At 50.1% G+C, this 23,379-nt stretch overlaps 1 protein-coding gene across 1 annotated transcript in view; it reads left to right on the forward strand.

Moving 5' to 3' along the window:
* INPP5D (inositol polyphosphate-5-phosphatase D) overlaps positions 1–23,379 on the forward strand; it is a 125,719-nt gene that overhangs the window by 45,797 nt on the left and 56,543 nt on the right. The window contains exons 3-5 of the mRNA XM_047773787.1: positions 7,587–7,737; positions 10,881–11,052; positions 15,345–15,485. Coding sequence (XP_047629743.1) covers positions 7,587–7,737; positions 10,881–11,052; positions 15,345–15,485 — 464 coding nt within the window. The remainder of the gene's footprint in view (positions 1–7,586; positions 7,738–10,880; positions 11,053–15,344; positions 15,486–23,379) is intronic.

Consider the following 23,379-nt stretch of genomic DNA (forward strand, 5'->3'; position numbering starts at 1 on the left):
TCGACCCCTATGCCACGGGCGTGGCCCTAAAAAGACAAAAAAAAAAGTAAAAAAAAATTTAAAACCAGAGGCACAGCTCCTTATCTTTCAGGACCTTGGCCTTTTTAGAGAGAATAGGCCGTAATTCTGTAGATGGTCCCTTGATGCAGGGTTTTCAGGTCCTTCAAGGGGTCCTGGTGCCGAAGTTCGACGGGCGCATCACAGAAGCAGCGCCCTGCCCTCCGGGTTCCTCTCCCAGGAGAGCACGACGTCACTTTGTCCCATCACTGGCGAAGTTAACTTTGCCACTGGGCAGAGGTGGCGTCTGCTGGTATCCTCGTTGCAAAGTTACTATTTCCCCTTTCGAACGAGAAGGTCTCGAGGGGAGACACTCTGAGATGACCTGGAGAGGCTGCTCCCGCTCAGACTCTCACCCGCTGGCTCCAGCCTCTCTGGCGTCTGTTGCTTCTCGCCCGAGTCGGTTATTACTCCGCTCGTGCCACGCGGGGACCGTGTCCATCAGCCCTGTGGCAGGTTCTCCTTGGCATTTTACCTTGAAAAAGAGCTTGCCCTTCTCATTTATTTACCTCAGGAGAGCCTCGTGAACTCCTCTTTATTCAGTAAATTATAATTATTTCTATTATTCATTCTGATGCTCCAGGGATGCCAGACCGGCCTTTCCGCTGTCCTGTCAGCTGTCTCCTGACTCCTGTATCCTTTCGACAAATTCTCATCACTTTGGGGAGCATCTCCTTCCTTTCTGGGGAACAGGTGCTCCAGGCTCACCTTATACCCTTCCTGCCCCAGCCCTAGATTCAGCCACCTCTCCAGGGAGCCTGGTTCTTTTTGGTGGAGGCTGTTATTTGGGTGGGCTCATTGCATCTGGGTGCTGTTGCTTCTGGGTCCTCTGGGAAGATAGAGCTGGGAGATGTGTGTCAACATATACACACTCACACCTGTGACAGTATTTACCTGCCTGTGGTAAAACCCCGAGTTCACACTGAGGCTCCCCCTTGATCTGACCCTGCAGAGTTCCTTCTAGCTTAACTCCTTTCCCTCGTCCTGAGAAGCCCGGCTCCCACTTCTCCATATAGCTATTCCATCGTTTGCTTGTTTCCCTGTGCAGCACAGCCTATATTCTGCTGGGCCGCCTCCTAAGACCCTGGTCACTTTCCTTCCCTGGCCGCATCCTCTGCCTGCTGACTCCGTCCTGGGCCCCAAAGCCCGGCTGGCCTGGCTACTTCAAAGGACGAGCAGGGAAAGAAAACAAATCCAAAAAAACTAATCTTAAAGAGGGAAAGAGAGTTCCCATCGTGGCTCAGTGGTTAACGAATCCGACTAGAAACCATGAGGTTGTGGGTTCAGTCCCTGGCCTCGCTCAGTGGGTTATGGATCCAGCGTTGCCGTGTGAGCTGTGGTGTGGGTTGCAGATGCGGCTCGGATCCTGTGTTGCTGTGGCTCTGGTGTAGGCCGGCAGATACAGCTCCGATTAGACCCCTGGCCTGGGAGTCTCCATATGCCGCAGGAGTCGCCCTAGAAAAGGCAAAAAGACAAAAATAAAAATAAAGAGGGAAGGAAGGGGGGGAAGGAAGAACTGATTGGCTCTTAAGGAGACACGTCCTGGGGTCCCTTCCAGGTCAGTGGCTGCCAAGAGGGACTCCCGGATCTGAGGTTGGGCTTCAGAGTTCTTCCCAAACCCGCCTGCCCAACCTGCTTCCCCACCTCATTATATGGCCTCAGCCAAGCTCCTAAAGCCAGGGAACCCTACCTGCCCCCATTCCAGGTCCAGCTGCTGTTCCAGGTCTTCTGCTCCAGGTCTAGCTCCACCCTGGCCCCGCCCTGCAGCCCCACCCCAGTTCTAGCACCAGAGCCGAATTTCCAGGGCCCCGAGCTTCCACTTTAAGCGCGCTTAGAACAAAATACAAACTCCAACAGGCCCCAAATCTCCACCGTCTGGTCTCTCTGCCCCTCCCCGCATCACCCAAGTCGGAGTCTGTGATTCTCAGGAAGAGGTGTGGGGAGAGGAGGAGGTCAGAGACTCAGCACAGACCCAAGGGCAGAAGAAAAGCCAAGGAAAGGCATTTTGGGAGCTCGCAGAGGTGGGGGGCGGTGATATTCGGATCCACAGAGGCTGGGCCTGGACAGCCCAATTCCACCTTATTCCTGGCTCTGCTCCATCAGCACAGCTGCCTCTGAGGATGTGTGGGAGCCCCGGGTCTGGGGGACCCCGAGGCCTGGTCTGAATCCAACTCTGACCCAGGACACCCTTCCAGCCTCATCGGGAAAATAGAAATAGTAGCGACACCAGGCCCCCTACCCTTCTCTTCCCAGCAGCCAAATGGTACTGTCTCCCTGCTTAAGATCTTTCTCGTACTTTCTCACCGACTTGAAAGAAATGCTGCCCTGTAGTGGGATAATGAGGAATCCCCACCCCAACTTTGTCACTTTCCCACTGTTTGTAAAGTGTCCACGATGCTTGTGTATACTTTCTATGTTAAAATGAAGCCTGGCAGAGCCCGAGGAGAGGGCGCTGGGCAGCAGCATCTTCCTGGCCACCCCCCCAACTCCTGCCCGCCTCCCCCCCCACCGTGGGGCTTCCTCCTGGGGGCCCCGCCTCCTCTCTGTTCCCCATTTAGAGCCAGCAGACTGCATTGAAGTTAAAATCACCCTCTGGGTAAGTTCAGCCTGTCCAGTGCGCTGGCCCCCCTGCCCCACTTCCCTTTCTCTGGAGGGCAACCCAAAATCAGAGCCTGAGAGCTGCTTCTAGAAACAACGCTTCTCAGAGCCCGCAGCCCCCAGCCTCCAACAATCTGCACAGCACCTGTCCTTTGTTTTAAAGACCCTAGTGGCCTGGGACCAGGGGTCGGAAGGGGGTGGCCCTCTCTCCTTGAGCTGCACCTTCCCATGTGTATCATACCTGGGTGAGCGCAGGTGCCAAGCCGTGGGGCGAAGGGGCTTCTCCCTGAGGCCCAGCTCAGTCACCTACACCTCTGTTTCCTCCTGCAGCTTTTCAGCCGCGAGGTCCAATATATGCCACGTGCATACCTCTCAAAACAAGGCTGTGGGACCTCGTTACTCTTGCAGGGGGCTTGGGGGACTAAAGGGGGCTGAGCCAAGCAGGGTCCCTTTCCAGGAAAAACTTACAAGCTTGTGGGAGAAGCAGGCGAGCACAGCTGGGCTCACTGAGGAGCCGTCTGCAGGGACTTCCTGAAATGATCTTACTGGAAATGACCTGGAAATTTCCATAGACCTGGAAATGGGAAGCCAGAGAAGAGGCAGGTATTTTTACTTCCTGATCTGAACTAACCATTTTTTTTTCTGCATCACTTTTGATGGTGAAGGTTAAGTTCATGTCCATCCAGCTGATGCCACAAACCATGAGGGCTGTCTGCCCTTTGCTTGGCACCCCGCTCATTAACGGCGGACTTCACCTAGGAAACACAGCTCCGTGCAATCTGCTCTGTGCTCTCGAGGTCTGCTAGAGAGAGGAGGAATTTGTTCCTGGTGGTGGGAGAGTCATCACGGAGCAGAAATCCCATCACTCCCCCATGGGCACCACCCTGGGGAGCACCTGTAACGGTGGGGGCGCCGTCTGCCAGGCACTGGCCCGTCCGGGGCTTCAGGGTTTCGTTCTGTGTTTCAAAATGACTTGATGCATCTTTTCAGGAAGACAGTGGCTGTGGAATGAGGAACAAAGTCTGGCGGCCGTTAAGGATCCAGGGCAGCCCCCTGTCCCCGGAAGTGTGGCCAGTCCCCTTCCTGGCGTGAGGGCTGCCCTTGACACACAGGTCCTGCCTTCTCACCATTCCCCTGGGACTCTTGCCCCCACGGGCCTGATGGGCTGCTGGGCTGTGCCTTCTCTGCCAGCCCAGAGCCGCTCCAATCCCCTGGTTTCCGGTCGGGTTTGGTGCACGGCAGGCACAGCCGGTGAAGGGAGAGTGGGGGACCTCCTGCCCTGTCAGCTGCCTCTCAGCTCCTGCTAGGCTGCGCTCTCTGAGTCCCCTGCTTGGCCCACCCTGGTTGTCAGGCCCGAGGAACTGCTCCCCCACTTTGCTGGCCGTGGAGCGCTGCACCCCCTCTTATTGGTATTGCTTCTTGGTAGTGCCATTCATGCAGCATCTGCTTCCGGCCTGGATCTGACTGAAACACAGGACAACCTTGCAGGCAGACATTTCACATTTGAAATTGTTGGAAAGGTCCCCCCTTTGGCGGATCAGGTGGAGGTAAAGAGAGGGGGCTCTCCCTTGCGACCTCCCCTGCCCCAGCCATTTCTCCGCATCCCCAGTCCCAGGCCCCCTTAAGGTCCTCTCTGACCATCTCTCCTCCGGCTCCAAACTCATGACTGTCATCCTGACCCCAATACTGCAAGTCCATCCAAGCCTTAATTGCCAATGGCCAGGCCCTGCGGCACCATCTGGGGATACGACCGTAAGCAGCCCAGGCCCCTGACTACAGGCTGCTCGGGCAGGCAGATATGGACTTGATCAGGAGCCTGCAGGCACTGTCCATTTGGAAGCCCCAGTTCCCACACTGGGCTTTGACTTCTTGGATTTGTCAGGTCACACCCAGGTCCAGCCCCTCACTGGCCACACCGCAGTGCACTCTTGGCCACCCTGCCCTCGACAGAGGGCCTTTCTCTCCAAGCCCAGCTTGGGGGTGAAAAGCTGTGGCTGGGCTGCTCCTTGCTGGGCATCCAGAGCCTCCGACCCACCCGTCCAGACCGCACTCCTCAGTCCCAGGAGTGAGTCTGGCCCCGCTCAGGAGATTCTGTAACCCGGGCTTTTCCCCCTCCCAACCTTTTCCTCCTCCTGCTTCTGTTCTAGAATATGCTTTGAATCTCAAAGATCTCAAAGGAGTGGCTGTGAAGCCCTTCAAATCCTAGTGCCAGCAGCAAAGACATACGAGGACACCCCCGCAGGCACCATTCCCCCAAGGAGACCCTGTGTCTGCCCCCGGGGACAGGCTGCTCACTGCTGACCCACACGCGCACAGCAGGTCTTTGCTCTGGTGGCATCTGCTGCCACCAGCCTGTCCCCGTACTGCCCTAGGTACTCCCCTCTTGGGAGCTGAGGCATGTGCAGGAAGGGGACCCCCCAAAAGCAATGCCATCGCTCCACTGTCCCAGAAGATTGAACTCAGCCCTCATTCTCTACCTTCCTTCCTGGGCACCTGGGCCGCCTGGGGGACCAGCAGCCGTGGTTCTGCCGGCCCTGGCTCCCTGGCCTCTGTCTGTGCCCAGCCCAAGCACAAGCAGTGTCCTGGCAGGTCTGTCTCGCCAGCAGTGCTTGGCAGCTGGCCCCGCTCCAGGTCCCCTGCCCACCCACCCCCCCCCCCTCAAATTTTAGAATGCTGTTCTCTGCACGCTTAGTACCCAGCATTTCATCAGTTCCAAGGTGCTTATTTTTTCATACTAACATCTTTTAAGTCAAATATGCCCACAAACCGAGAAACATGGTTTCTGCTTTCACTTTTAGCAGTTCGCAAAGTAATAGGTGTCTTAGCATCAGTGCAGCTAAATTTCCACAGCTCACACGCTCTCTCAGACACGTTCCCCAGACATCCTGCCACTGGGAACCCTTTTCTAGACGCACACGTGAGTTGTTTCACGTTGACATTCTTTGATATTTTCACATCCTTTTTCCATACACCTTAATGGCTTGTCACCCATGAGCTGTAAATTCTTTTGACAGGATGACACATGTCATGATGGCATTAACTGAATCGAGTTCATCGACCCTATGTCATGTCACAGTATTTTTGTTATTCCGCTCACTTTGGGTTTGGAACCTACTTCAGGTAGTTTTTAGAAGGCCTGGCGGCCACGACTCAGATACCTCTGGCTCAGTAATGCTTGAAGGAGATCGTTTACTGTGGGCTTTGGGAAACGTTAGCAAATTTATTGCAAAGACTCAAAGCCCCCTTTCGTTAAACTCTCTCAAGTTACTAAATAGCTCAAGCCACACGCTCAAACTCACATGTGCCCTCGTGTAGAAAGTCCTACATGTGTGTACTGCATTGCACACACAAATGCACGTGGGAGAGAGGTGGAGACACAGGGAGACGGAGGCCAGAGTAGAGCCTGAGTGAAGGTGGGTGACAGAGGTGAAGTCTCGTTGGAGGCAAGCCCATCCTTGCCATGACTTGGGGTTACCACCGGGAACGGGGCTCAGGTCGGAGTGCTGGTCCACTCCCGATGTGTGTGCCTGTCCCAGTCTGGGGCATCCAGCCGTGTCCGTTCTCCCAACCCCGCTGACCTCCCATATCAATGCCAGCCACCGTAGAGCCATAGGAACTCGGACTTGAACCCGGGTGAGTCAAGATGGTCCAGCCACGCTCAGCCCAGACCCCACCCCATTTCCCTGCTCACCTCTCCCATGTGCAATGGGTCCCATTCCCTTCGGCTGGCAGCCCCAAGAGAAGTAGCTGGGCCCCTGACCTCCAACTCCAAAGCTAGCCTCTTCCAAACTCATTTTTAAATTACACAATTGTTGTTGACATCATGGCTGTGACCATAATGGGGATGAGTCCCGGGCACTTAGTGATAGGACCAGGCTCCTTCAAGGCCCGGGAAGCCCCACAGAGAGTCAGGGAGGCACCTCTTTGGTGCTTGACCCGGCCCCCACCAGCAGCATGACCCTTTGCTCCTATCTAGCTGCCCCAGGCACGCTGCTCTTCTCTGGAGCCCAGCTACCTCATTCTCAGCATCGTCTTGGCTGCACCAAGGACACCCTGCCTCATCCTGTCCACCGAAGTAGCACTGAGAGACCTAAAGCTTCCTGCTTGCCATTCTCCATCCTACTCTGCTGCCTAAGAGCCCACTAAAGGGAATCACAGGGGTGGAGCCTTGGTGTGGGCGGGGCCTCGGTGGATGGGGTCTCGGTGGGGGCGGGGCCTCGGTAGGCTGGTCTGGCTGCCCAGGGACCACCTTGAGTTCCTGCTGGATCTACAGAGAGATAAGAAAGAGGGCTGGCCCCAGGGCACTGCAACAGCCCAGGAGAATTACCCTCCCACTCCTACGTCATCAGCAGCAGATACAAATCAGGGAAGATTTTTGTGCTGCCTTGATCATTTTAGGAGTTTTGATAAAAGAAAATTATATCGAATGAAAAAATATAAAAACAAATCAATTGCTAGAATAGATTTTTCCTGTGTTTAAAATAAATGATCTTGGTGGGGCGGGGGGAGGTATAATTCCCCCACCAAACACGCGCGCTCGCACACGCAAGTCTATATTCTAAACTGTAGAAAATAGGTCTCTTGAGGTTCTAGAATTATAGGTAATTTCTTTTTTTAAATTCCATATTTAACATTTTTCCATAATAAAAAAAATGCATAACTTTTGTAACAAAAAAATAAAAGTTTAAAAAAAGCTGAAAGAAAAAAATCTTTAAAACTGTCCTATGTGTGCCTTTTGCAAATAGCTCTCAGGGCAGCTGGTCACAGGAGGTGAGGGTGTGGGCGTGGTGGGCAGGCCCTGAGTAGGCGCCCGGGGCTTTTTCTGGACTGTGGTCACTCCCTCAGCTCGCTGGTCTTTGCTGCAGGTGGCCTTTGTGGTTGGGTAATGTTCCAGCCAGTTCACTGGGCTTCTGTCTGGGATTTGTCCTCAGGCGTCCGAAGGCGTCCCCATGAGATTCTTCACCAAGCTGGACCAGCTCATCGAGTTTTACAAGAAGGAGAACATGGGCCTGGTGACCCACCTGCAGTACCCTGTGCCGCTGGAAGAGGAGGACGCGTGCGATGAGCCAGAGGAGGAGACAGGTAGGAAGACGGAGGGGAAGGCAGGAGCCCAGCACTGCCTTTGGGACCCCACCACCTAAGTCCCATGGTGACATTCTGGGGTGTTTCGCTCACTTCAGTATCTCACTTCTAGTGCTTATAGTCCGGTTATCAGAGGGTGTGACATGGTGGTTAAAGACAAGTTAGGAACACAGGCTCTGGGGTTAGACCTGGGTCAGACTTCCTGCTCCCTAGCTTCTTAGCTGTGTGACCTTGGGTGAATTCTTTAACCTCTCTGAACCACAGACTCCTCTTAAAGCGATACTAAAAATAATATCCATCTTGGAGTTCTCACTGTGGCTCAGCCGTAATGAACCCAGCCACTATCCATGAGGATGCAGGTTCCATCCCTGGCCCCACTCAGTGGGTTAAGGATCTGGCCTTGCCGTGAGCCGTGGTATAGGTCACAGACGCAGTTCAGATCCTACATTGCTATGGCTGCGGTGTAGGCCAGCAGTTGCAGCTCTGATTCAACACCTAGCCTGGGAACTTCCGTATGCCACGAGTGCAGCCCTAAAAAAAAAATTAATTAATAATAATAATATCCATCTCTCAGGGTGTCATCTCATGAGTTCATCAACATAGATCCCAGAGCCTAGTACATAGTAAGCACTCAATAAACACAGTTAAAATCGTTGTCAAGGAGTTCCCACTTTGGTTCAGTGGTAATGAACCTGACTAGTATCCATGACGATGTGGGTTCGATCCCTGGCCTCACTCAGTGGGTTAAGGATCCAGTGTTGCTGTGACTGTGGCGTAGGTTGGCAACTGCAGCTCTGATTTGACCCCTAGTCCAGAAACTTCCATATGCCACCGGTGGGGCCCAAAAAAAAAAAAAAAAAGACAAAAAAATTATTGTTGGCATTCCCATCACGGCTCAGCAGAAAGGAATCTGACTAGCATCCATGAGGATGTGGGTTCAATCCCTGGCCTTGCTCACTGGGTTGAGGATGCAGCATTGCTGTGAGCTTTGGATCTGGTGTTGCTGTGGCTGTGGTATAGGCTGGCAGCTGTAGCTCTGATTCAACCCCTAGCCTGGGAACCTCCATATGCCGCAGGTGTGGCCCTAAAAAGAGATATATATATATATCTCATTGTCAAAATAACTAGCTGAATTCTGCTATGAAGAGAATGAGGGAGGAGATCCTGGCACCAAACTGGAAGGCAGGGAAAGATGTTTCATTAAAAGAAAAAAAAAAACAGTACACCCCTTAAAAGGTATGTGAGAACCAGGGACAGAGCACAGAGCGAGGCACTATGGCCCAGAGCTGACCTCCTTTTCCCCCTCAAAACTCATGTCCTAAAAGACAACCCTCAGGAGTTCCCATCATGGCTTAGTGGTTAATGAATCCGACTAGGAACCATGAGGTTGTGGGTTCGATCCCTGGCCTTGCTCAGTGGGTTAAGGATCTAGCGTTGCTGTGAGCTGTGGTGTAGGTCACAGATGTGGCTCGGATCCTGTGTTGCTGTGTGCTGTGGCTCGGGCATAGGCCAGCAGCTGCAGCTCTGATTTGACCCCTAGCCTGGGAACCTCCATATGCCATGGGAGGGGCTCCATAAATGGCAAAAAGACAAAAAAAAAGAGAAAGAAAACCCTCAGACGCAACATTGACCCTCTGGACTGCCCAGGGCTCCTCCTAAGTCCCAGGGCCTGGAACCAGCGAGATCCCCCATAGTCTCCACCAAAGGGCAAATTAGACCAGAGATGCGGTGGTCCCTGGCCTGGCTCCACCCATCCCTGGCTGCTGCCCACCATAGGCTAGGTGGCCTTTCACCTCTGTCCAGGGGCCGGCCTGCCTTCCTCCCGCCTCCCTGGAGAACCACTCTGAGTGAGTGCACAGCTCTCGCTGCCTCGTCCAGGGGTAAACTCTGAAATAGCCAGAGCAAAGTATCCACGCGTGAGCCCAGGGTCACTCAGCAGCACCGTGCATGGGCCGCATGTCCCCCAGCCGTCCCCAGGAGCCCAGGCTTGGTGTCACCACTGAAAAGCCGTCCTGCAGAAAGATCCCCCTCATTTCCCTCTCAGGCCAGCTTTTCTGCCTCTGGGCAAGGCCATCTAGAAAAAGACCCCCAACGCTTTCTGCAAGAGCTGGAAAGGAACCCCCTTTCATGACTGCTGGCCTCCCTTCTCCAAACAGCACCCACTGTCAGCTCGAACTCGAGCAATGTGATGTTCGCCTCCTCCTCCTCCCCTGCTCCCCTCCAAGGGTCCAATTTGGCTCAGGTCTCCTCAGGGTCCTGCCCGTCCCCATGGGGCTCAGGACAAACCCAGAACCATTGAAAGAGCCCAGGCCAGGGGAGGAAGTGAAGGACGTGTCCCTTAAAGAGGACGTCCCTGGGCAGCTCTGTGGCCAGGGCCGTGGGGCAGCCATTCAATGTGCAAAGAGGCTTCGCATAGGAGGTCGTGGACGCCAGGGGCTCAGGACCCTCTCCCACTTGTGGTACGTGCTGGATGGAAGTTTTCAAGGTGAATGGCAGGAGTCCCATCCCCCAGGCCAAGTGCAAGTCATTTGTTTCCAATCTCAGGTCCCTGGGTGGAGGGAACCCCTGGCTTTCTCATTTTCCCCGGGATCGGGGGGTGGGGGAGAGAGGAAGGAGGGGGGCTGAGAAGAAGGCGCAGAGGGAAGGGGCCCAGGGTGGGAGAGAGAGGAGCCGTGTGTCTGCAGCCTGCCTGCACCTGCCCCGCCACCACCACCCTGGCCCCTCCATCAGCTGGTCCCCAGCCCCCGCCTCAGCCCCAAGCTGGCTGTCCTGCTAAGCTGCCCAGCCTGCTGGCTCTACCCCTCCAAGGCTAGCAGCCCTGCCCAGAGGCCATGTGACCCCAGCGGGTGCTTGCAGAGTGCCTCAATGGAACAAACTCTGTGCCAGGCCACGGGCCAGAAGCCACCAAGGCCAGGTCCCTGCCCTCCGCAGACCCCTCATTGAGTCCAGGAGTCGCCTGGCAAGGGAGTGGAGACAGGAGGGGACAGTGCGGGCACAGATAGGTCTGTAGCTGGGTCCAGTGGCCTGGCCCTGGTGTTGGGGGGCGGGATCACAGAGGGCCCCGGGGGTGGCCGCGCAGTCCTCCCCAGAGGCCATGATCCCGAGGGAGGGGGCGCTGAGCACATCTCTCTTCTCTCGGGTAGAAGGTGTCCTATCTCCGCCCGAGCTGCCACCCAGAAACATCCCCTTATCCGCCTCGCCCTGTGAGACCAAGGAGGCCCCTCTCCCAAGCGAGAATCTTCGAGCCGCCGAGGTCAGCCGGCCGAGTCTCTCGGAGACCTTGTTTCAGCGACTGCAGAGCATGGACACCAGCGGGTGAGTCCACACCTGGCGGGTCCCCTCTGAGGCCAGCCTCAGGCACCACGACACACGGCAGCTCACCGTGCGCCCTTGCCTGGAGGCACCCCTTCGGCCCCTAGGACGGGCTGCTCTAGAGCCCCCGGGCCTCCCGACAGTGGGTCTGAGGGAGTCAGGCCCACGGGGCAGCGCTGGCTGCCCAGGCACCACTTGGCCCAGCTCGGATGCTCCCTCTCCACCAGACCCCGCCGTGTGGCCAGAGCTGGTTCTGCAAAAACAGGTGCTTCTCTGCTGCAAACGCACAGCCCTGCTTCAGACTTGGCCTGTGCTGTGACCCCTTTGCTGGGGCCTGCCAGGAACTCACACGTCATCTTTCCACCACAAATACCTCCCCCTCCGTGCAGTCCATCGACTCAGATGGTCCGAGCGGAGGAGCTGCCAGCCCTGCAGCCGGGACCTGCCACGCAGCCCTTTCCTGCTCTGGGCCCCCTTCAAAGGAGGCCACCTTCCTTGTCACCAGGAAATGGGTCAGAGCAGTAGTTCCCTGTGCGGTGTGGACTATGGGGTCTGCACAGCATGGCTCTCCCTTCTTTGTGGTGAAAGGTGCGAGATGTAGTTCGTTTCCCTCACCTTGATCCCGGGTCCTCGGGGGCTGGTCCCATGTGTGTGGTCCACGTGGCTGAGGTCCTGCAGCTTCTTCACCTCCCTTAGCAGGCCTGGCACTGCCCCAGCACTGCCGCGGCTGGATGGTGGGAGGCGAGGCTGGGGCCGGGGGCAGGGGGAATTGCCTGAGAGGGCGTTGCTTATTTTGCACATCAGGGGCCCTGGCTTTAAGACACGCCAAGAGGATGGCTTCTACTGGCAGGAAGCTCCATGGAGGAAACTGTCCCCTGTGCCCAGCACGGCGTTGGTGCACCCTAGATATGTGTCGAAAGAATGAATTAGTACACAGACATTCCATGCATGAATCATTTTAAAACATTTTTGCTTCTTCGTAAGAACTCGCCCCTCCTGACCCCAGCAGGGTTAATGCAACATCTCCAACTTGAAAGATTAATTTGAGGCAGCCAGGGCTGCTCACCTACCATCTGATTTGGCAAAATACAAAGGAAATGCCTGAAGGGACACACAAGCCACCAGTTGCTAAGATACCTGGTGTCTTCATATTCCCACCTTGACAGCCCTCTAATTCTTCTCCAGCCGCAGGTCAGAGGCTGCGCACTCCCTGAACCTTGTGCTATTTATCCCGAAGCTAAATGTCCAGTGCTTAGAGTATGCTGATTCATTATCATGATAATCCCGGTCCGTAACAAATGCTTATTAAAATAGTCCCTGCACAGCCCATTGTTCAGCTCCCCTGAGACCTACTTCTCTCCAGGTTTGGATGCTAAATGCAGGGCAGGCCCTGAGGGAGCAGGGAAGGGTGCCCCATGGTGCCATCGCTGCCCCGCTCCTCCGGAGCCTCCATGTGTTCCATTGGCTCCATCTCCTCGTCAGTCCCTCCTCTTTAGGGACAGGTGTTCCCCGGAGACTCGGGCCCAGAGGGGCAGGATGAGGGGTTCAGCCAAGCCTCCAGCAGCCTCCCAAGAGGGTGGGGACAGCCAAGGGCTGGTGAGCACGGAGGCACGCCCTCTCGGGTTTGGTTTCTCAGCTGACACAGGGCAGTAAAACTCACCTGAGACCTCTGCTTGCAGATGGGGGGAGCGGGAGGTGTGAGTGGAGCACAGTGGAGCAACCATGGTGACAAGGTGCCTGCCCTCAGGCCTCTTCTGGGTCATGACAAACCAAGATTCTGCCTTGTGTCTGAAAGTTAGTCTCCGATGCTTGGAAAATAGCTTTGTACACAGACAACTGCCTTCAGATTGTTCTCGATTATGAGACAAGCTGCCTGATCTTTTGTGCAAGTTAATTAGATCTAATCAGTTAGGTCATCATTAACGCAAGACAGCTGAGTAAAATCCACCTTCTCTGATAAACAATTGACATCTTTATGTCAGCACTTTTCTTTCCTTTTTTTTTCTTTTTCTTTTTTGTCTTTTTAGGGCCACATCCGCAGCATATGCAAATACCCAAGCGAGGGGTCGAATCAGAGCTATAGCCACTGGCCTACACCACAGCCACAGCAACACAGGATCTGAGCTCCGTGTGTGACCTACACCACAGCTCACAGCGATGCTGGATCCTTAACCCATTGAGTGAGACCGGGGATCGAACCCACATCCTCATGCATACTAGTCAGGTTTGTTACCTCTGAGCCACAACGCCAACACCAACACTTCTATAATAAACCTTTTAACAAATATAGCTTCCTAAAGCAAGTACTGGTAACCTCAAAGTTACAAGCCAGTAGATATTGGAATTGTTAAAATACGAGAGTCCTCTGATGGCCTAGCAGGTTGAGGCTCCTGCGTTCTTACTGCTGTGGCTCTGGTCACTGCTGTGTGGTGCAGGTTTGATTCCTGGCCCTGAAATTTCCACATACTGCCTGGGTGGCAAAAAAAGAAAGAAAAAAAAAAAAATCCAAGAGAGAACCTGAAATAAATGTTTCAACTCTCATTTAAAAAAAAAAGGGAGTTCCCTTCATGACGCAGTGGAAACGAATCCGACTAGGAACCATGAGGTTGCAGGTTCAACCCCTACCCTTGCTCAGTGGGTTAAGGATCCGGCGTTGCCCTGAGCTGTGGTGTAGGTCGCAGACCCGGCACGGATCTGGCGTTGCTGTGGCTCTGGTGTAGGCCGGCGGCTACAGCTCCAATTAGACCCCTAGCCTGGGAACCTCCATATGCCATAGGTGCGGTCCTCAAAAAACAAAAAAATAAAAAGAATTGTTAAAATATATATATATATAAATGCTGTAGGGGAGATTTTTGTCCTTTTCAGTAAAACAGACTGAGGCAAAAACTGTATTTTTACGTCAAGACTCAGAATATAGCCTAAACTTAAATATTATAACTACTGCTCTGTGAATAGTTGCTGACTTCATAATCCTAATAAGTCAGAATGGCTAATCCACTTCCTCTCCATCTTAAGAGCAACAGCCATCGATTTCTTTCAAAGATTCTACAGGAAAAAACTGTGACCTCTAGCTTCAACTTGATCATATGTCAAGGCTGGAATGAAGCTATTTAAGGCTTGTGATAATTTTTTCACACACGTACATCAATATCCTTGCATCTCTGCTTCCTTGTTTGTAAAATTGAAATAATACTGGAGTTCCCATCGTGGTGCAGTGGAAACGAATCTGACTAGGAACCATGAGATTGCGGGTTCGATCCCTGGCCTTGCTCAGTGGGATAAGGATCTGGCGTTGCCATGAGCTGTGGTGTAGGTCGCAGACATGGCTCAGATCTGGCATTGCTGTGGCTCTGGCATAGACCAGCAGCTGCAGCTCCGATTCGACCCCTAGCCTGGGAACCTCCATATGCCGCAGGTGCGGCCCTAAAAGGACAAAAAGACAATAAAAAATAGGAATACTACTAACATCTGACTCATAACATCCATTTGTGGATTAAAGAGAAAAGGAGCTAAGTGCTAAGCAGAGTGACGGGTATGTTATACTTAGGAAATGCTCACTGTGATTGAGCGATCATTATTATGGAACAAAACCTCAGCTGTTATCCAGAAAGAAACAGTGCCAGGAGCTAGAACTTCTAGAAGGATGATCAGACCTCGGTGGTGGCCCCGGTGCCAAGAGGCCTGGGCTCTGCTTCTGCTGGGCCATCCTGTGTAAGGACTGGTCCTGCCTGCTGCCTCGGAAGCAGGGGTGGGTGGTGCAAAGGGCAGGCTCTTAAGTTGCCACTACCATCCCCCCACCTCCTTCACTCATCACGGGGATGTCCCCTCAGAGCCCAGGAGGACTTGGTGCCTCCTCAGCCCAGAGCTCCCAGGGGCTTTGGCTGTGAACTTGGAATTGGCCTGTGAGCTGGAACATTAGCCATCTCTGGACTAGCGCGTCACTGAGCAAGCAGATCCTGCCTGGAGGCATAGAGGGAGCAGGAAAACAAGTCCTCTGTACATTTTCAAATCTGTTTTGTCTCCTTTTCAAAAGATAAACAGTCCCCATCCCCAGCCAGAATCACTTGCACACACAGGCTTGGGTAGAAGCCTTTATGGTGGGTTAAGAGGCAACCCCTTTCCCCGAGTCCTTGACTCGTGTCTGACCCGGTCTGCACCCCTTGAGTAAGACCCAGGTGTGCGAAGGTGCTCCTGGTGGCGGGTGTCTCATCAGGAGACTCTGAGAATGCGGATTTCTTCTTCTTCCTGTCGGTGGCTAAAGACATAGAATAAGCCTGTCATTGTATTCTTTTCAGGCTTCCAGAAGAGCACCTGAAAGCCATCCAGGATTATGTAAGCACCCAGCTCACCCTGGACTCTGATTTTGCCAAGTCGGGCTCCTCCAGTCTCCCTCACCTGAAGAAACTGACCGCGCTCCTTTGCAAGGAACTCTATGGGTAACGGCTGCCCCTGGGGGCTGGGGTGGGGGGCAGGAGAACCAGCTCCACGGGGTGACCCCTGCTCTCTGCCTGGCTGTCCCACGCAGGATAATCTTCTGCAGGAGATTTTGTGTTCATGATATTTGAACTTGGAGGTGGTGGTTTTGGGTTTTGTTTTTGTTTTTTAAACTAAAGTTAATTTGAGGCCAGTTGCCATGGGAAGGGGTGGGCACTGCCAGCCTTTCCACACTTGCTCAGCATCCAGCACTTAAGGTTTGCGCTGCTACTGGTCCTTTTGCTGCAGCCAGTACATTCAATAAGCACATAAGAGCATCAAGAGGAAATACATTAAAATCAGCCAGTTTTCTGCGTGGGTCGTGATGGCCCAAGACTGGCTGGTTTTTAAAGTGAGCCAGTTTACCAAAACGTCAGTCTTCTGATACTGAAATCATAGACAGACCAATGGGTAAAAATCCCAGTTTCTTTGATGCGTTTTAATGCCATTAGCATTAAAATTAACTTCCAGTGTAATTACATTTTAATCGTTAGAAGTGCACGATGAAGGCTGATAGGCTAGCTGAAGAATTGGCAAAAGCAAATTTTAAATGCTTGAAGCAATACAAAATATCATTCGAAAGCACCTGAAAGAAACCCCAAGGATCCAAAACAATCCTACTGCAAATGAAAAGTCAACATTGTGGTTGCGAAAATAGCATTTCACGGGGGTGAGTTTTTCTCAGCCTCTGATGTCTTGAGTTTTCTTACACAGACAGCATTTTCAAAATTCTTTCGCCGGTGTCTCTGGTGCCATATCTATCTTAGCTTAGTTAATATGGGAAAAAGATCTTTCATCATCAGTAATCAAATTGAACTCTCCTTTTAAAGCCTCAGAAAAGTGCAGTCAGTACCTTTGGTAAATTTAACAAATACTTTCTTTGACAAATGGAGCACTCGTCAAATTGGCCAGTCAGGTTTCATATCAGTGAATGGGCTTTCAACTAATGCCATTTCAGCCAAATGGACTCAGGGTCACTGTTTTTATAGATTTCCAGGGAGAGATATTTTTCCATGTGGTGCTGTTGGTATACATTGTTTCTAAAGTATCCTGTGCTGGGAAAACAACATACCTGGTACTTTCTTTTTAAGAAACATAATTTCATGATGACTGGTTACAAGCTTTTATTTCTGCTCCAGAGAGGATCCTGTTATTTGAGGCTTCCTTTCCCAGGAGGAAATAGACCTTTCAGTCTCTCCACCTGCCTCCCTCCCCCCCATCATTCAGCGTATTTCCCCAACCCTGTATTGCTACCTGGACTTTGCTAGAATCTGGGTCACCTCATTCTTAGGGGTTGACAGCAGCTTCCTCAGGGTGGCTAGTTCTCTAGTTTTCCACACCTTTCTGTACTGAGCAGTTAACTTCCAGTTCGAAGTAGAGATGCTGTGAGGTTCTAATTTCCCCGCACCCTGGTTTGTCTTTCCTTCACAGGCAAAGTGATAGGCTTGGAGACTTGTTTAGCCCAGGGGTGGACTTTTAGAAAACCTTAGGAACAAAATTATGTTTCGTATCCCCCTTCCATCCCTGCAGATGCTGATCCATGGAACTGACCATAAACTTGTAGTTTCCAGATGGCTTTGATTGGACGAGGTCTTCGATGCATGCTTTCAGTCATTCACTCACTTAACAAATATGTACGGAGAGACTCCCCCGAGATCTGGGTGCTGGGGTCCAGCAATAAACACAATGCACAAGGTCCCTGCTCTTTTACACCTTGTCAGGCAGCATTCCCTGGTGGCCTAGCAGGTTAAAGATCCACTGTTATACTGCAGCGGCTTGGGTCACTGGCATGGTGCAGGTTCGATCCCTGGCCCAGAATTTTCATACCCCGCAGGTGGAGCCAAAACAAAGTAAAATAAACAGACAAGACCCTGTTGGAGCTGACCTCTTAGTGAGGAGTGCAGTTGTCGATTAAGTCTGTAAATAAACAAGATAATCTTAGTAAACATCATGACAAAATAAAACCGGAAAAAGTAAGGGAGAGATTTTGGGTGGGGAGGGGCTAATGTCCTTTGGGGTTTGAGGAGGCCTCTCGGAGGAGGTGACAGAGCTGGGACCTCAGTGGCAAGAGGGAGGTCCTGAGATGGGAGTGAGGCCAGCCTTCAAGGAACAGAAAGAACATCTGTGTGGCTGGAGCATAAATAGTGAAGGAAAGCATTAGGAGTGGAGGGTGGCAAGAGTCAGGTGGAGGTGCCCAGATAAGGATGCCCAGTTCGGTCTGAACTTTAGATAAACAGCAAATACTTTTTAGCACAAGTATATACCACATGATATTGGGATATACTTATGCTAGTGGATTATCCATTGTTAATCTGAAATTCTACTTTAACGGGGTGTCCTGTGTTGTATCGGGCAACGCTAACAGGAGCCACATCAGGTGAGGCCTCCCAAGGCCCTGGAGAAGGTGTCCAGATTGTGCTGTAATCTGAGTTAGGACTCTGGAGATTGGATCCTAGGAGGCAGACCCAAAGCAGGAGACAGTTGGGAAGTGCTGTATTGGTGACATCATGGTGGCGCTTGAGAAGGGAATAGAGAAGAGGTGGGGGTTTGTGTCTGTTTCGCATCCTGCTGAGTCCTGGGTTTAAACAGGGCCATGGGAATAGGTGATAGATATTAGCGAAATGACCCAAAGCTTGGAAGCACATGGGACTGAGAGCTGGTGTGACCTGGGGTATGTGGACGGCAGAGCTGGCAGAGGGATGTCCAGTTGGTCAGGGGAGATGAATTAAGGGTGACTCTTGGGTTTTCAACATGAGCAGCTGAGTGGTGAGTGATGCCAGTTACTTAGATATAGAAAGTCAAGGAGGAGGGGTGGAGGTGGGGGCATCTTTCTCTGAGCTGCCATTGACTTGAGGTTCTATTATGCATCCTATGCGCTGAGCTACCAACCAAGGAGTCAGTGCAGGAAGTTAGAGCCCAGGAGACCTCTGGTCTAAGGGTACGTATCTGGGAGTCATTCGCATGCATCTGGCACTTGAAGCTGGGAGACAAGTGGAGTAAGGTCATCACAGTGAGGATGGAGGGGAAGGGGGCCCAGGGTAGATGTTTAGAGGTGGGATAGAGGAGGAGGAGCTGGAACAGAGGCTGAGGATGGCACCGAAATGTGGCCAGGTTTGTCCGCCCAGACCACTTGGTCTAACACAAATGCCCAGGGTGAGAATGGGAAGGTCTCAGAGAACTGAGGAGTGAGAAGTGGTGCCAGAGCCTCCTTGGCAAAAATGGCATTGCAATGTCAGTACCTGCATCTGAAAGAAAGCGCTTCAGCAGCACAAGGGCTCAAGGAAGATTTGTACCCTTACGTTAGATCATCTAGACCCAGACAGAGACTTTAACAAAGAAAGAGAAGAAAGAATCAGGGCTTCAGAGTCTGGAAATATTTGATCACCCCTAAAGTGGAGAAATGAGAAGAATTGCAAGGAGAATTTTAAAACATTCGAGTGTGGGAAAGGGTGTTTTATCTATTAAGTGGAAGCAAGGTACGAATTTTAATAAAGAAACAAACCAACCAAAACAAAACTGCTTCACCATCGTTACAACTGCTTCATTGGAGGCCATGAGATAAACCCATAGTCTTCAAATCAAATGTGAAAAGCAGATCACAAAACAGAGCAGAATGTCAGGGAAGTATACATAGAAAACACAGGAGGACTAAATAAGCATATGCAAAGAAGATGTGATTTAAAAAGTTATAGTCTTTGGAAGAGGGCACATAGATTCAATTTATACCTGGTCGAATGGGCTCTCCAAGAATCAGGAAAAATAATGCATAATTGATGACTAAATGTATAAAAGAAATAAAAATGTTTCTGGGCTTACAAAGGAGCTAAATCCAGGTATTGAGAAGCCTCGTAAAAATCCAGTTACACAATGACCAAATAGCCCTGCCTAAACCTCTTCTTATAATCTTCCAAACCACAAGGGAAGATGAATTCAGAAAGTAAATAATTAGGAACAGCGCTGTTGCTTTAAAAAATTATAATGTTTAAATTTATTCAGACTCCTTGAGGATGTAATAAAAATTCCGAAGCAGTACCTCCAAGGAGAAGATTACTGACCTGGGATTTACTCGACCTAGATGTCACTCAAGAGCTTGCAAATTTTTTTTAAAAAATCATGAAAAATGTACTAATCATAGGTCTTTACCTCAAGAAGTTTCCAAGAACTCTTCCCCACAAATTTTAGAGTGCTGGTAAACCTAAAAATAACAACCCAGCAGCTTACTGAGCAGCTGGATATGAATATACCCAAAGCAAAAGTGTTTGTTCTGTACTCCCAGAACACAGTATGATGAAAATAGAAATAAATAACAAAACTAGCCACAACCACTCAACCATCTGGACATTTTTAGATCTTCTCCTAAATCACAGCTGATTTAAATAGGGAAATTGACAAAAAGATACCCTACGTGGGATATGTTTGGGAACCCGGAGTAATCAAACCTCCAGGTTCAAACATCTAGAGTAATCCATTCTAGATGATGCAGCCAAAGCACTCCTTGGAGGAAAAGCCATAGCTTTAAATGACTTCTATTATGGAAAGTGTGTTAGGGGTGGGGGTGGGAGGGCAGGGATGGAATAATGGGTCAAACAAATAAATTTCATCCAGGCTCTCAATCTCCCGAAGGTATCAAGGGTCATATCCTGATTGCCTTGATATTTCCAGGGTCAAGCAAAGTGCTGGAAACATTTGTCTATTTGTTATTCATGAACAAAGATTGAATGTGTGCCAGCTATGAGCCAGCTACTGTTCCAGGGGCCAGAGATACAGCAGTGAACACAACAGGTGTCGTTAAGAAATCTCTGTTAAGAGAATGAACAATGACAACAACTGCAAAGGAAAAGAGTAAGGGGAAAGCAGTTAAAAATAAATTATAAAAAAAAGTCAATTTAAAAACTTAAAAAATCTAGAAATGTAGGAGATTTGATAATTTGCAACAAAGGTATATAAATCAGGAGTTTCTGCTGTGGTGCAGTGTGTTAAGGATCCGGCATTGCCACAGCTGTGGTGTAGGTGTCAGCTGCAGCTCAGATTTGATCCCTGGCCCAGGAACTTCCATATGCCATGGTTCCATCTGAAAAAGAAAAAAAAAAGTTTTACAAATCAATAAAGAACATAGGATACAATTACATGGCTGCAAATCTTCAAATTATAAATAAAACATATTTTATATAAAATATATATTTATATTTTATATAAAATATGACATTAAAAATTACCATGCATACCCTCCTTTGAATAGTCAAGGAATAGAAACCCTAATTTATAAATTATTGCTCAAAAATTGCATAATTCAATATTCAAGAAAAATACAGTTTAAATCCAAAAACCTAATCAAGATAATAACCTGAAATAAACTATATCCAGCTCCATTTATTAGTAAAAATGTACAATATTTCAGTAATAATTCTAGAAAATATAATTTAGTGATATGAAAAATGTAAGTTTTATCTAAGAAATCACTCTAAAGATGAGTCAAAATAAAGAAAACTCTGTAGAGAGTTCCTTGGTGCCTCAGGGGTTAAGGATCCAGCATTGTCACTGCTGTGGCACAGGTTCAGTCTCAGGCCTGGGAACTCTTATAAGCCATGGGCATGGCCAAGAAAGAGAAGAAAAGAAAACACTAATTTAGCAGTAGATTAGGAGATGAAAGAACCATTTGCATAGATGTCCTAATAGACCTGATAAATTTTTTAAGTCACTTCTAATCTTCAAAATTATTTTTTAAAAAGGCATAGAAGGATACGTCCTTATAGAATGCAGTATGTATCAATGTCAAACCAATTACACCCGACAGGGAAACACGAAAATCATCCCATTATAGGAGTTCCCCTGGTGCCTCTGTGGTAATAAACCCGCCCAGTTTCCACGAGGATGGGGGTTCGACCCCTTGCCCCACTCATTGGGTTAAGGCTCTGGTGTTGCTATGGCTGTGGTGTAGGCCTGCAGCTGCAGTTCTGATTTGACCCCTAGCCTGGGAACTTCTACGTGCTGCAGGTGTGACCCTAAAAAGACATTAAAAAAAAAAAATCCTGTTAAACATTTTAGCAAAAGAAAAAGAGAAACCCATTATCACCTGATTATTTAATACTGTATCAGAAATTTTTATTGAAGCAAAGAATCGGAGGGGAAAAAATTAAGAAAACAGCAAGGCATCAGAACGTTCCTTCTGGGATGGGAAATAGTGTGCTGGCTGGAAACTGAATGGGAATCCTGGAGCAGTTAACTGTCACTCTGAGGCCAAGGTGGGGGGTAGCTCTCTGCTGTGGGCGGCGGGGGTTGGGGTGGGGGGAGATGCTCCCTCCGGCCCTGGGCCCCTGCTGGGCTGTCTTTGCAATCTGACCTTCCTGGCAGCCCTCTCTGTCTTTGCTCCCCATTTTCCCTGGAGCTGGTGACCTGAAGCTGATAGAGGCTTCCCAGGGACCCTGCTGATGGAAACTTCCCCGGACAAGCCCTCTCTGAATAATGAGATCAGTCCTTAAATCTCCCAGCTCAAGTCCCTCTGTGTCATTGGTCATTGTCACCAACACCTCCAGACACATCTGAGAGCCAGATTTCTCAAAATTGTACAAAGGTTAGAAACACAGAAAATAACAGCATTATTTAAAAAAAAAAAAAAAAAAGCCTAAAGGTTCCATTTGCGCATGTGTGCTTCTGTTTTTTGTAGGGATTTGGGGAGGGGTTGTTTGGTTCTGCTTTTTTTGTGCTTGCGTTTCTAGGGTAACATTTTGAAAGGGGAGAACTATTGATGTTAAAGCATGTACTGAATTTGTGCTTTAGAATTTTTTTTTAAACGCCTGGAAATCCTTTATGAAATGACAATTTAAACAGAATACCCCAGTGTGACAGACGGAGCAGCTGTGGCAGAGGTGGCATAGAAACCAACAACCCTGTCAGCCCAGCGCATCCTTCCCTGTCTGCTGGCCAGTTACCTCCCTGGCCCTTGGTCCCCAGAGGAGTCCCAAGGATGTCCAATCAAAGCCAGGAGGCTAAAACACCATCCTTGCAAGGGTGCGATGTGTCAGACCGTGGACATGAGCTCTGGAGTTTTCCTGAATGAATGACAGGGAGCCTGGAACACATCCCACCACATTTAAAAAGAACCGTGCAGTGAACCAGCCCATAAGAATGGTGGGAAAAGGGCAAATGCAGTTGAATAGCAATATGGAGAAAATTGAATTTATTTCTATCACATTTTTTAAGAATTCCAAGTGAAGCAAGGAATTAAAAATGCATAACAGCAGAAGCTCCCCAACCCCCCATGTAACATAACTTTAAAAAGAGCGAGTGAGAAACCAATTTTAAAAAAGCAAGTCATTGCTCACCAGTAAATACGGATGATAAATTTCTAAGGTAAGCAAAAATTACCAAGGAAAGGATGAAAAATAGAGCAATTAAACACTATAAAGCACTGGAGTTCGCTGGTGGCTCAGTGGGTTAAGGATCTGGCATTGTCACTGCTGTGGCATGGGTTCAATCCCTGGTCCAGAAACTTTTGCATGCCATGGGTGCAGCCCCCCCAAAAAAGATTATAGGGCACTTTATAATGAAATCCAGCCCTAGGATAAAAACAACAAAATGGAAAAAAAAAAAAAAAACCCACTTACAACACCTAGATTAAATAAAAAGGAGAATAAGAGTTTATACTAATGTATATAAAAATACCAAAAAAAGGAGTTCCCTGACAGCTCAGCAGGTTAAGAATCTGGCATTGTCACTGCTGTGGTATAGGTTCAGTTCCCTGCCTAGGAACTTCCACGTGCTGCAGATGTGGCCAAAAAACCCCCAAACCTAACAAAATTCCCACCAAAAAACTGGCAAAGGACATGAACAGTTTATATGAAGAGAAATACGCTAAAA

This window comes from Phacochoerus africanus, chromosome 3 (genome assembly GCF_016906955.1).
Source record: "Phacochoerus africanus isolate WHEZ1 chromosome 3, ROS_Pafr_v1, whole genome shotgun sequence".
Taxonomy (NCBI): Eukaryota; Metazoa; Chordata; class Mammalia; order Artiodactyla; family Suidae; genus Phacochoerus; species Phacochoerus africanus.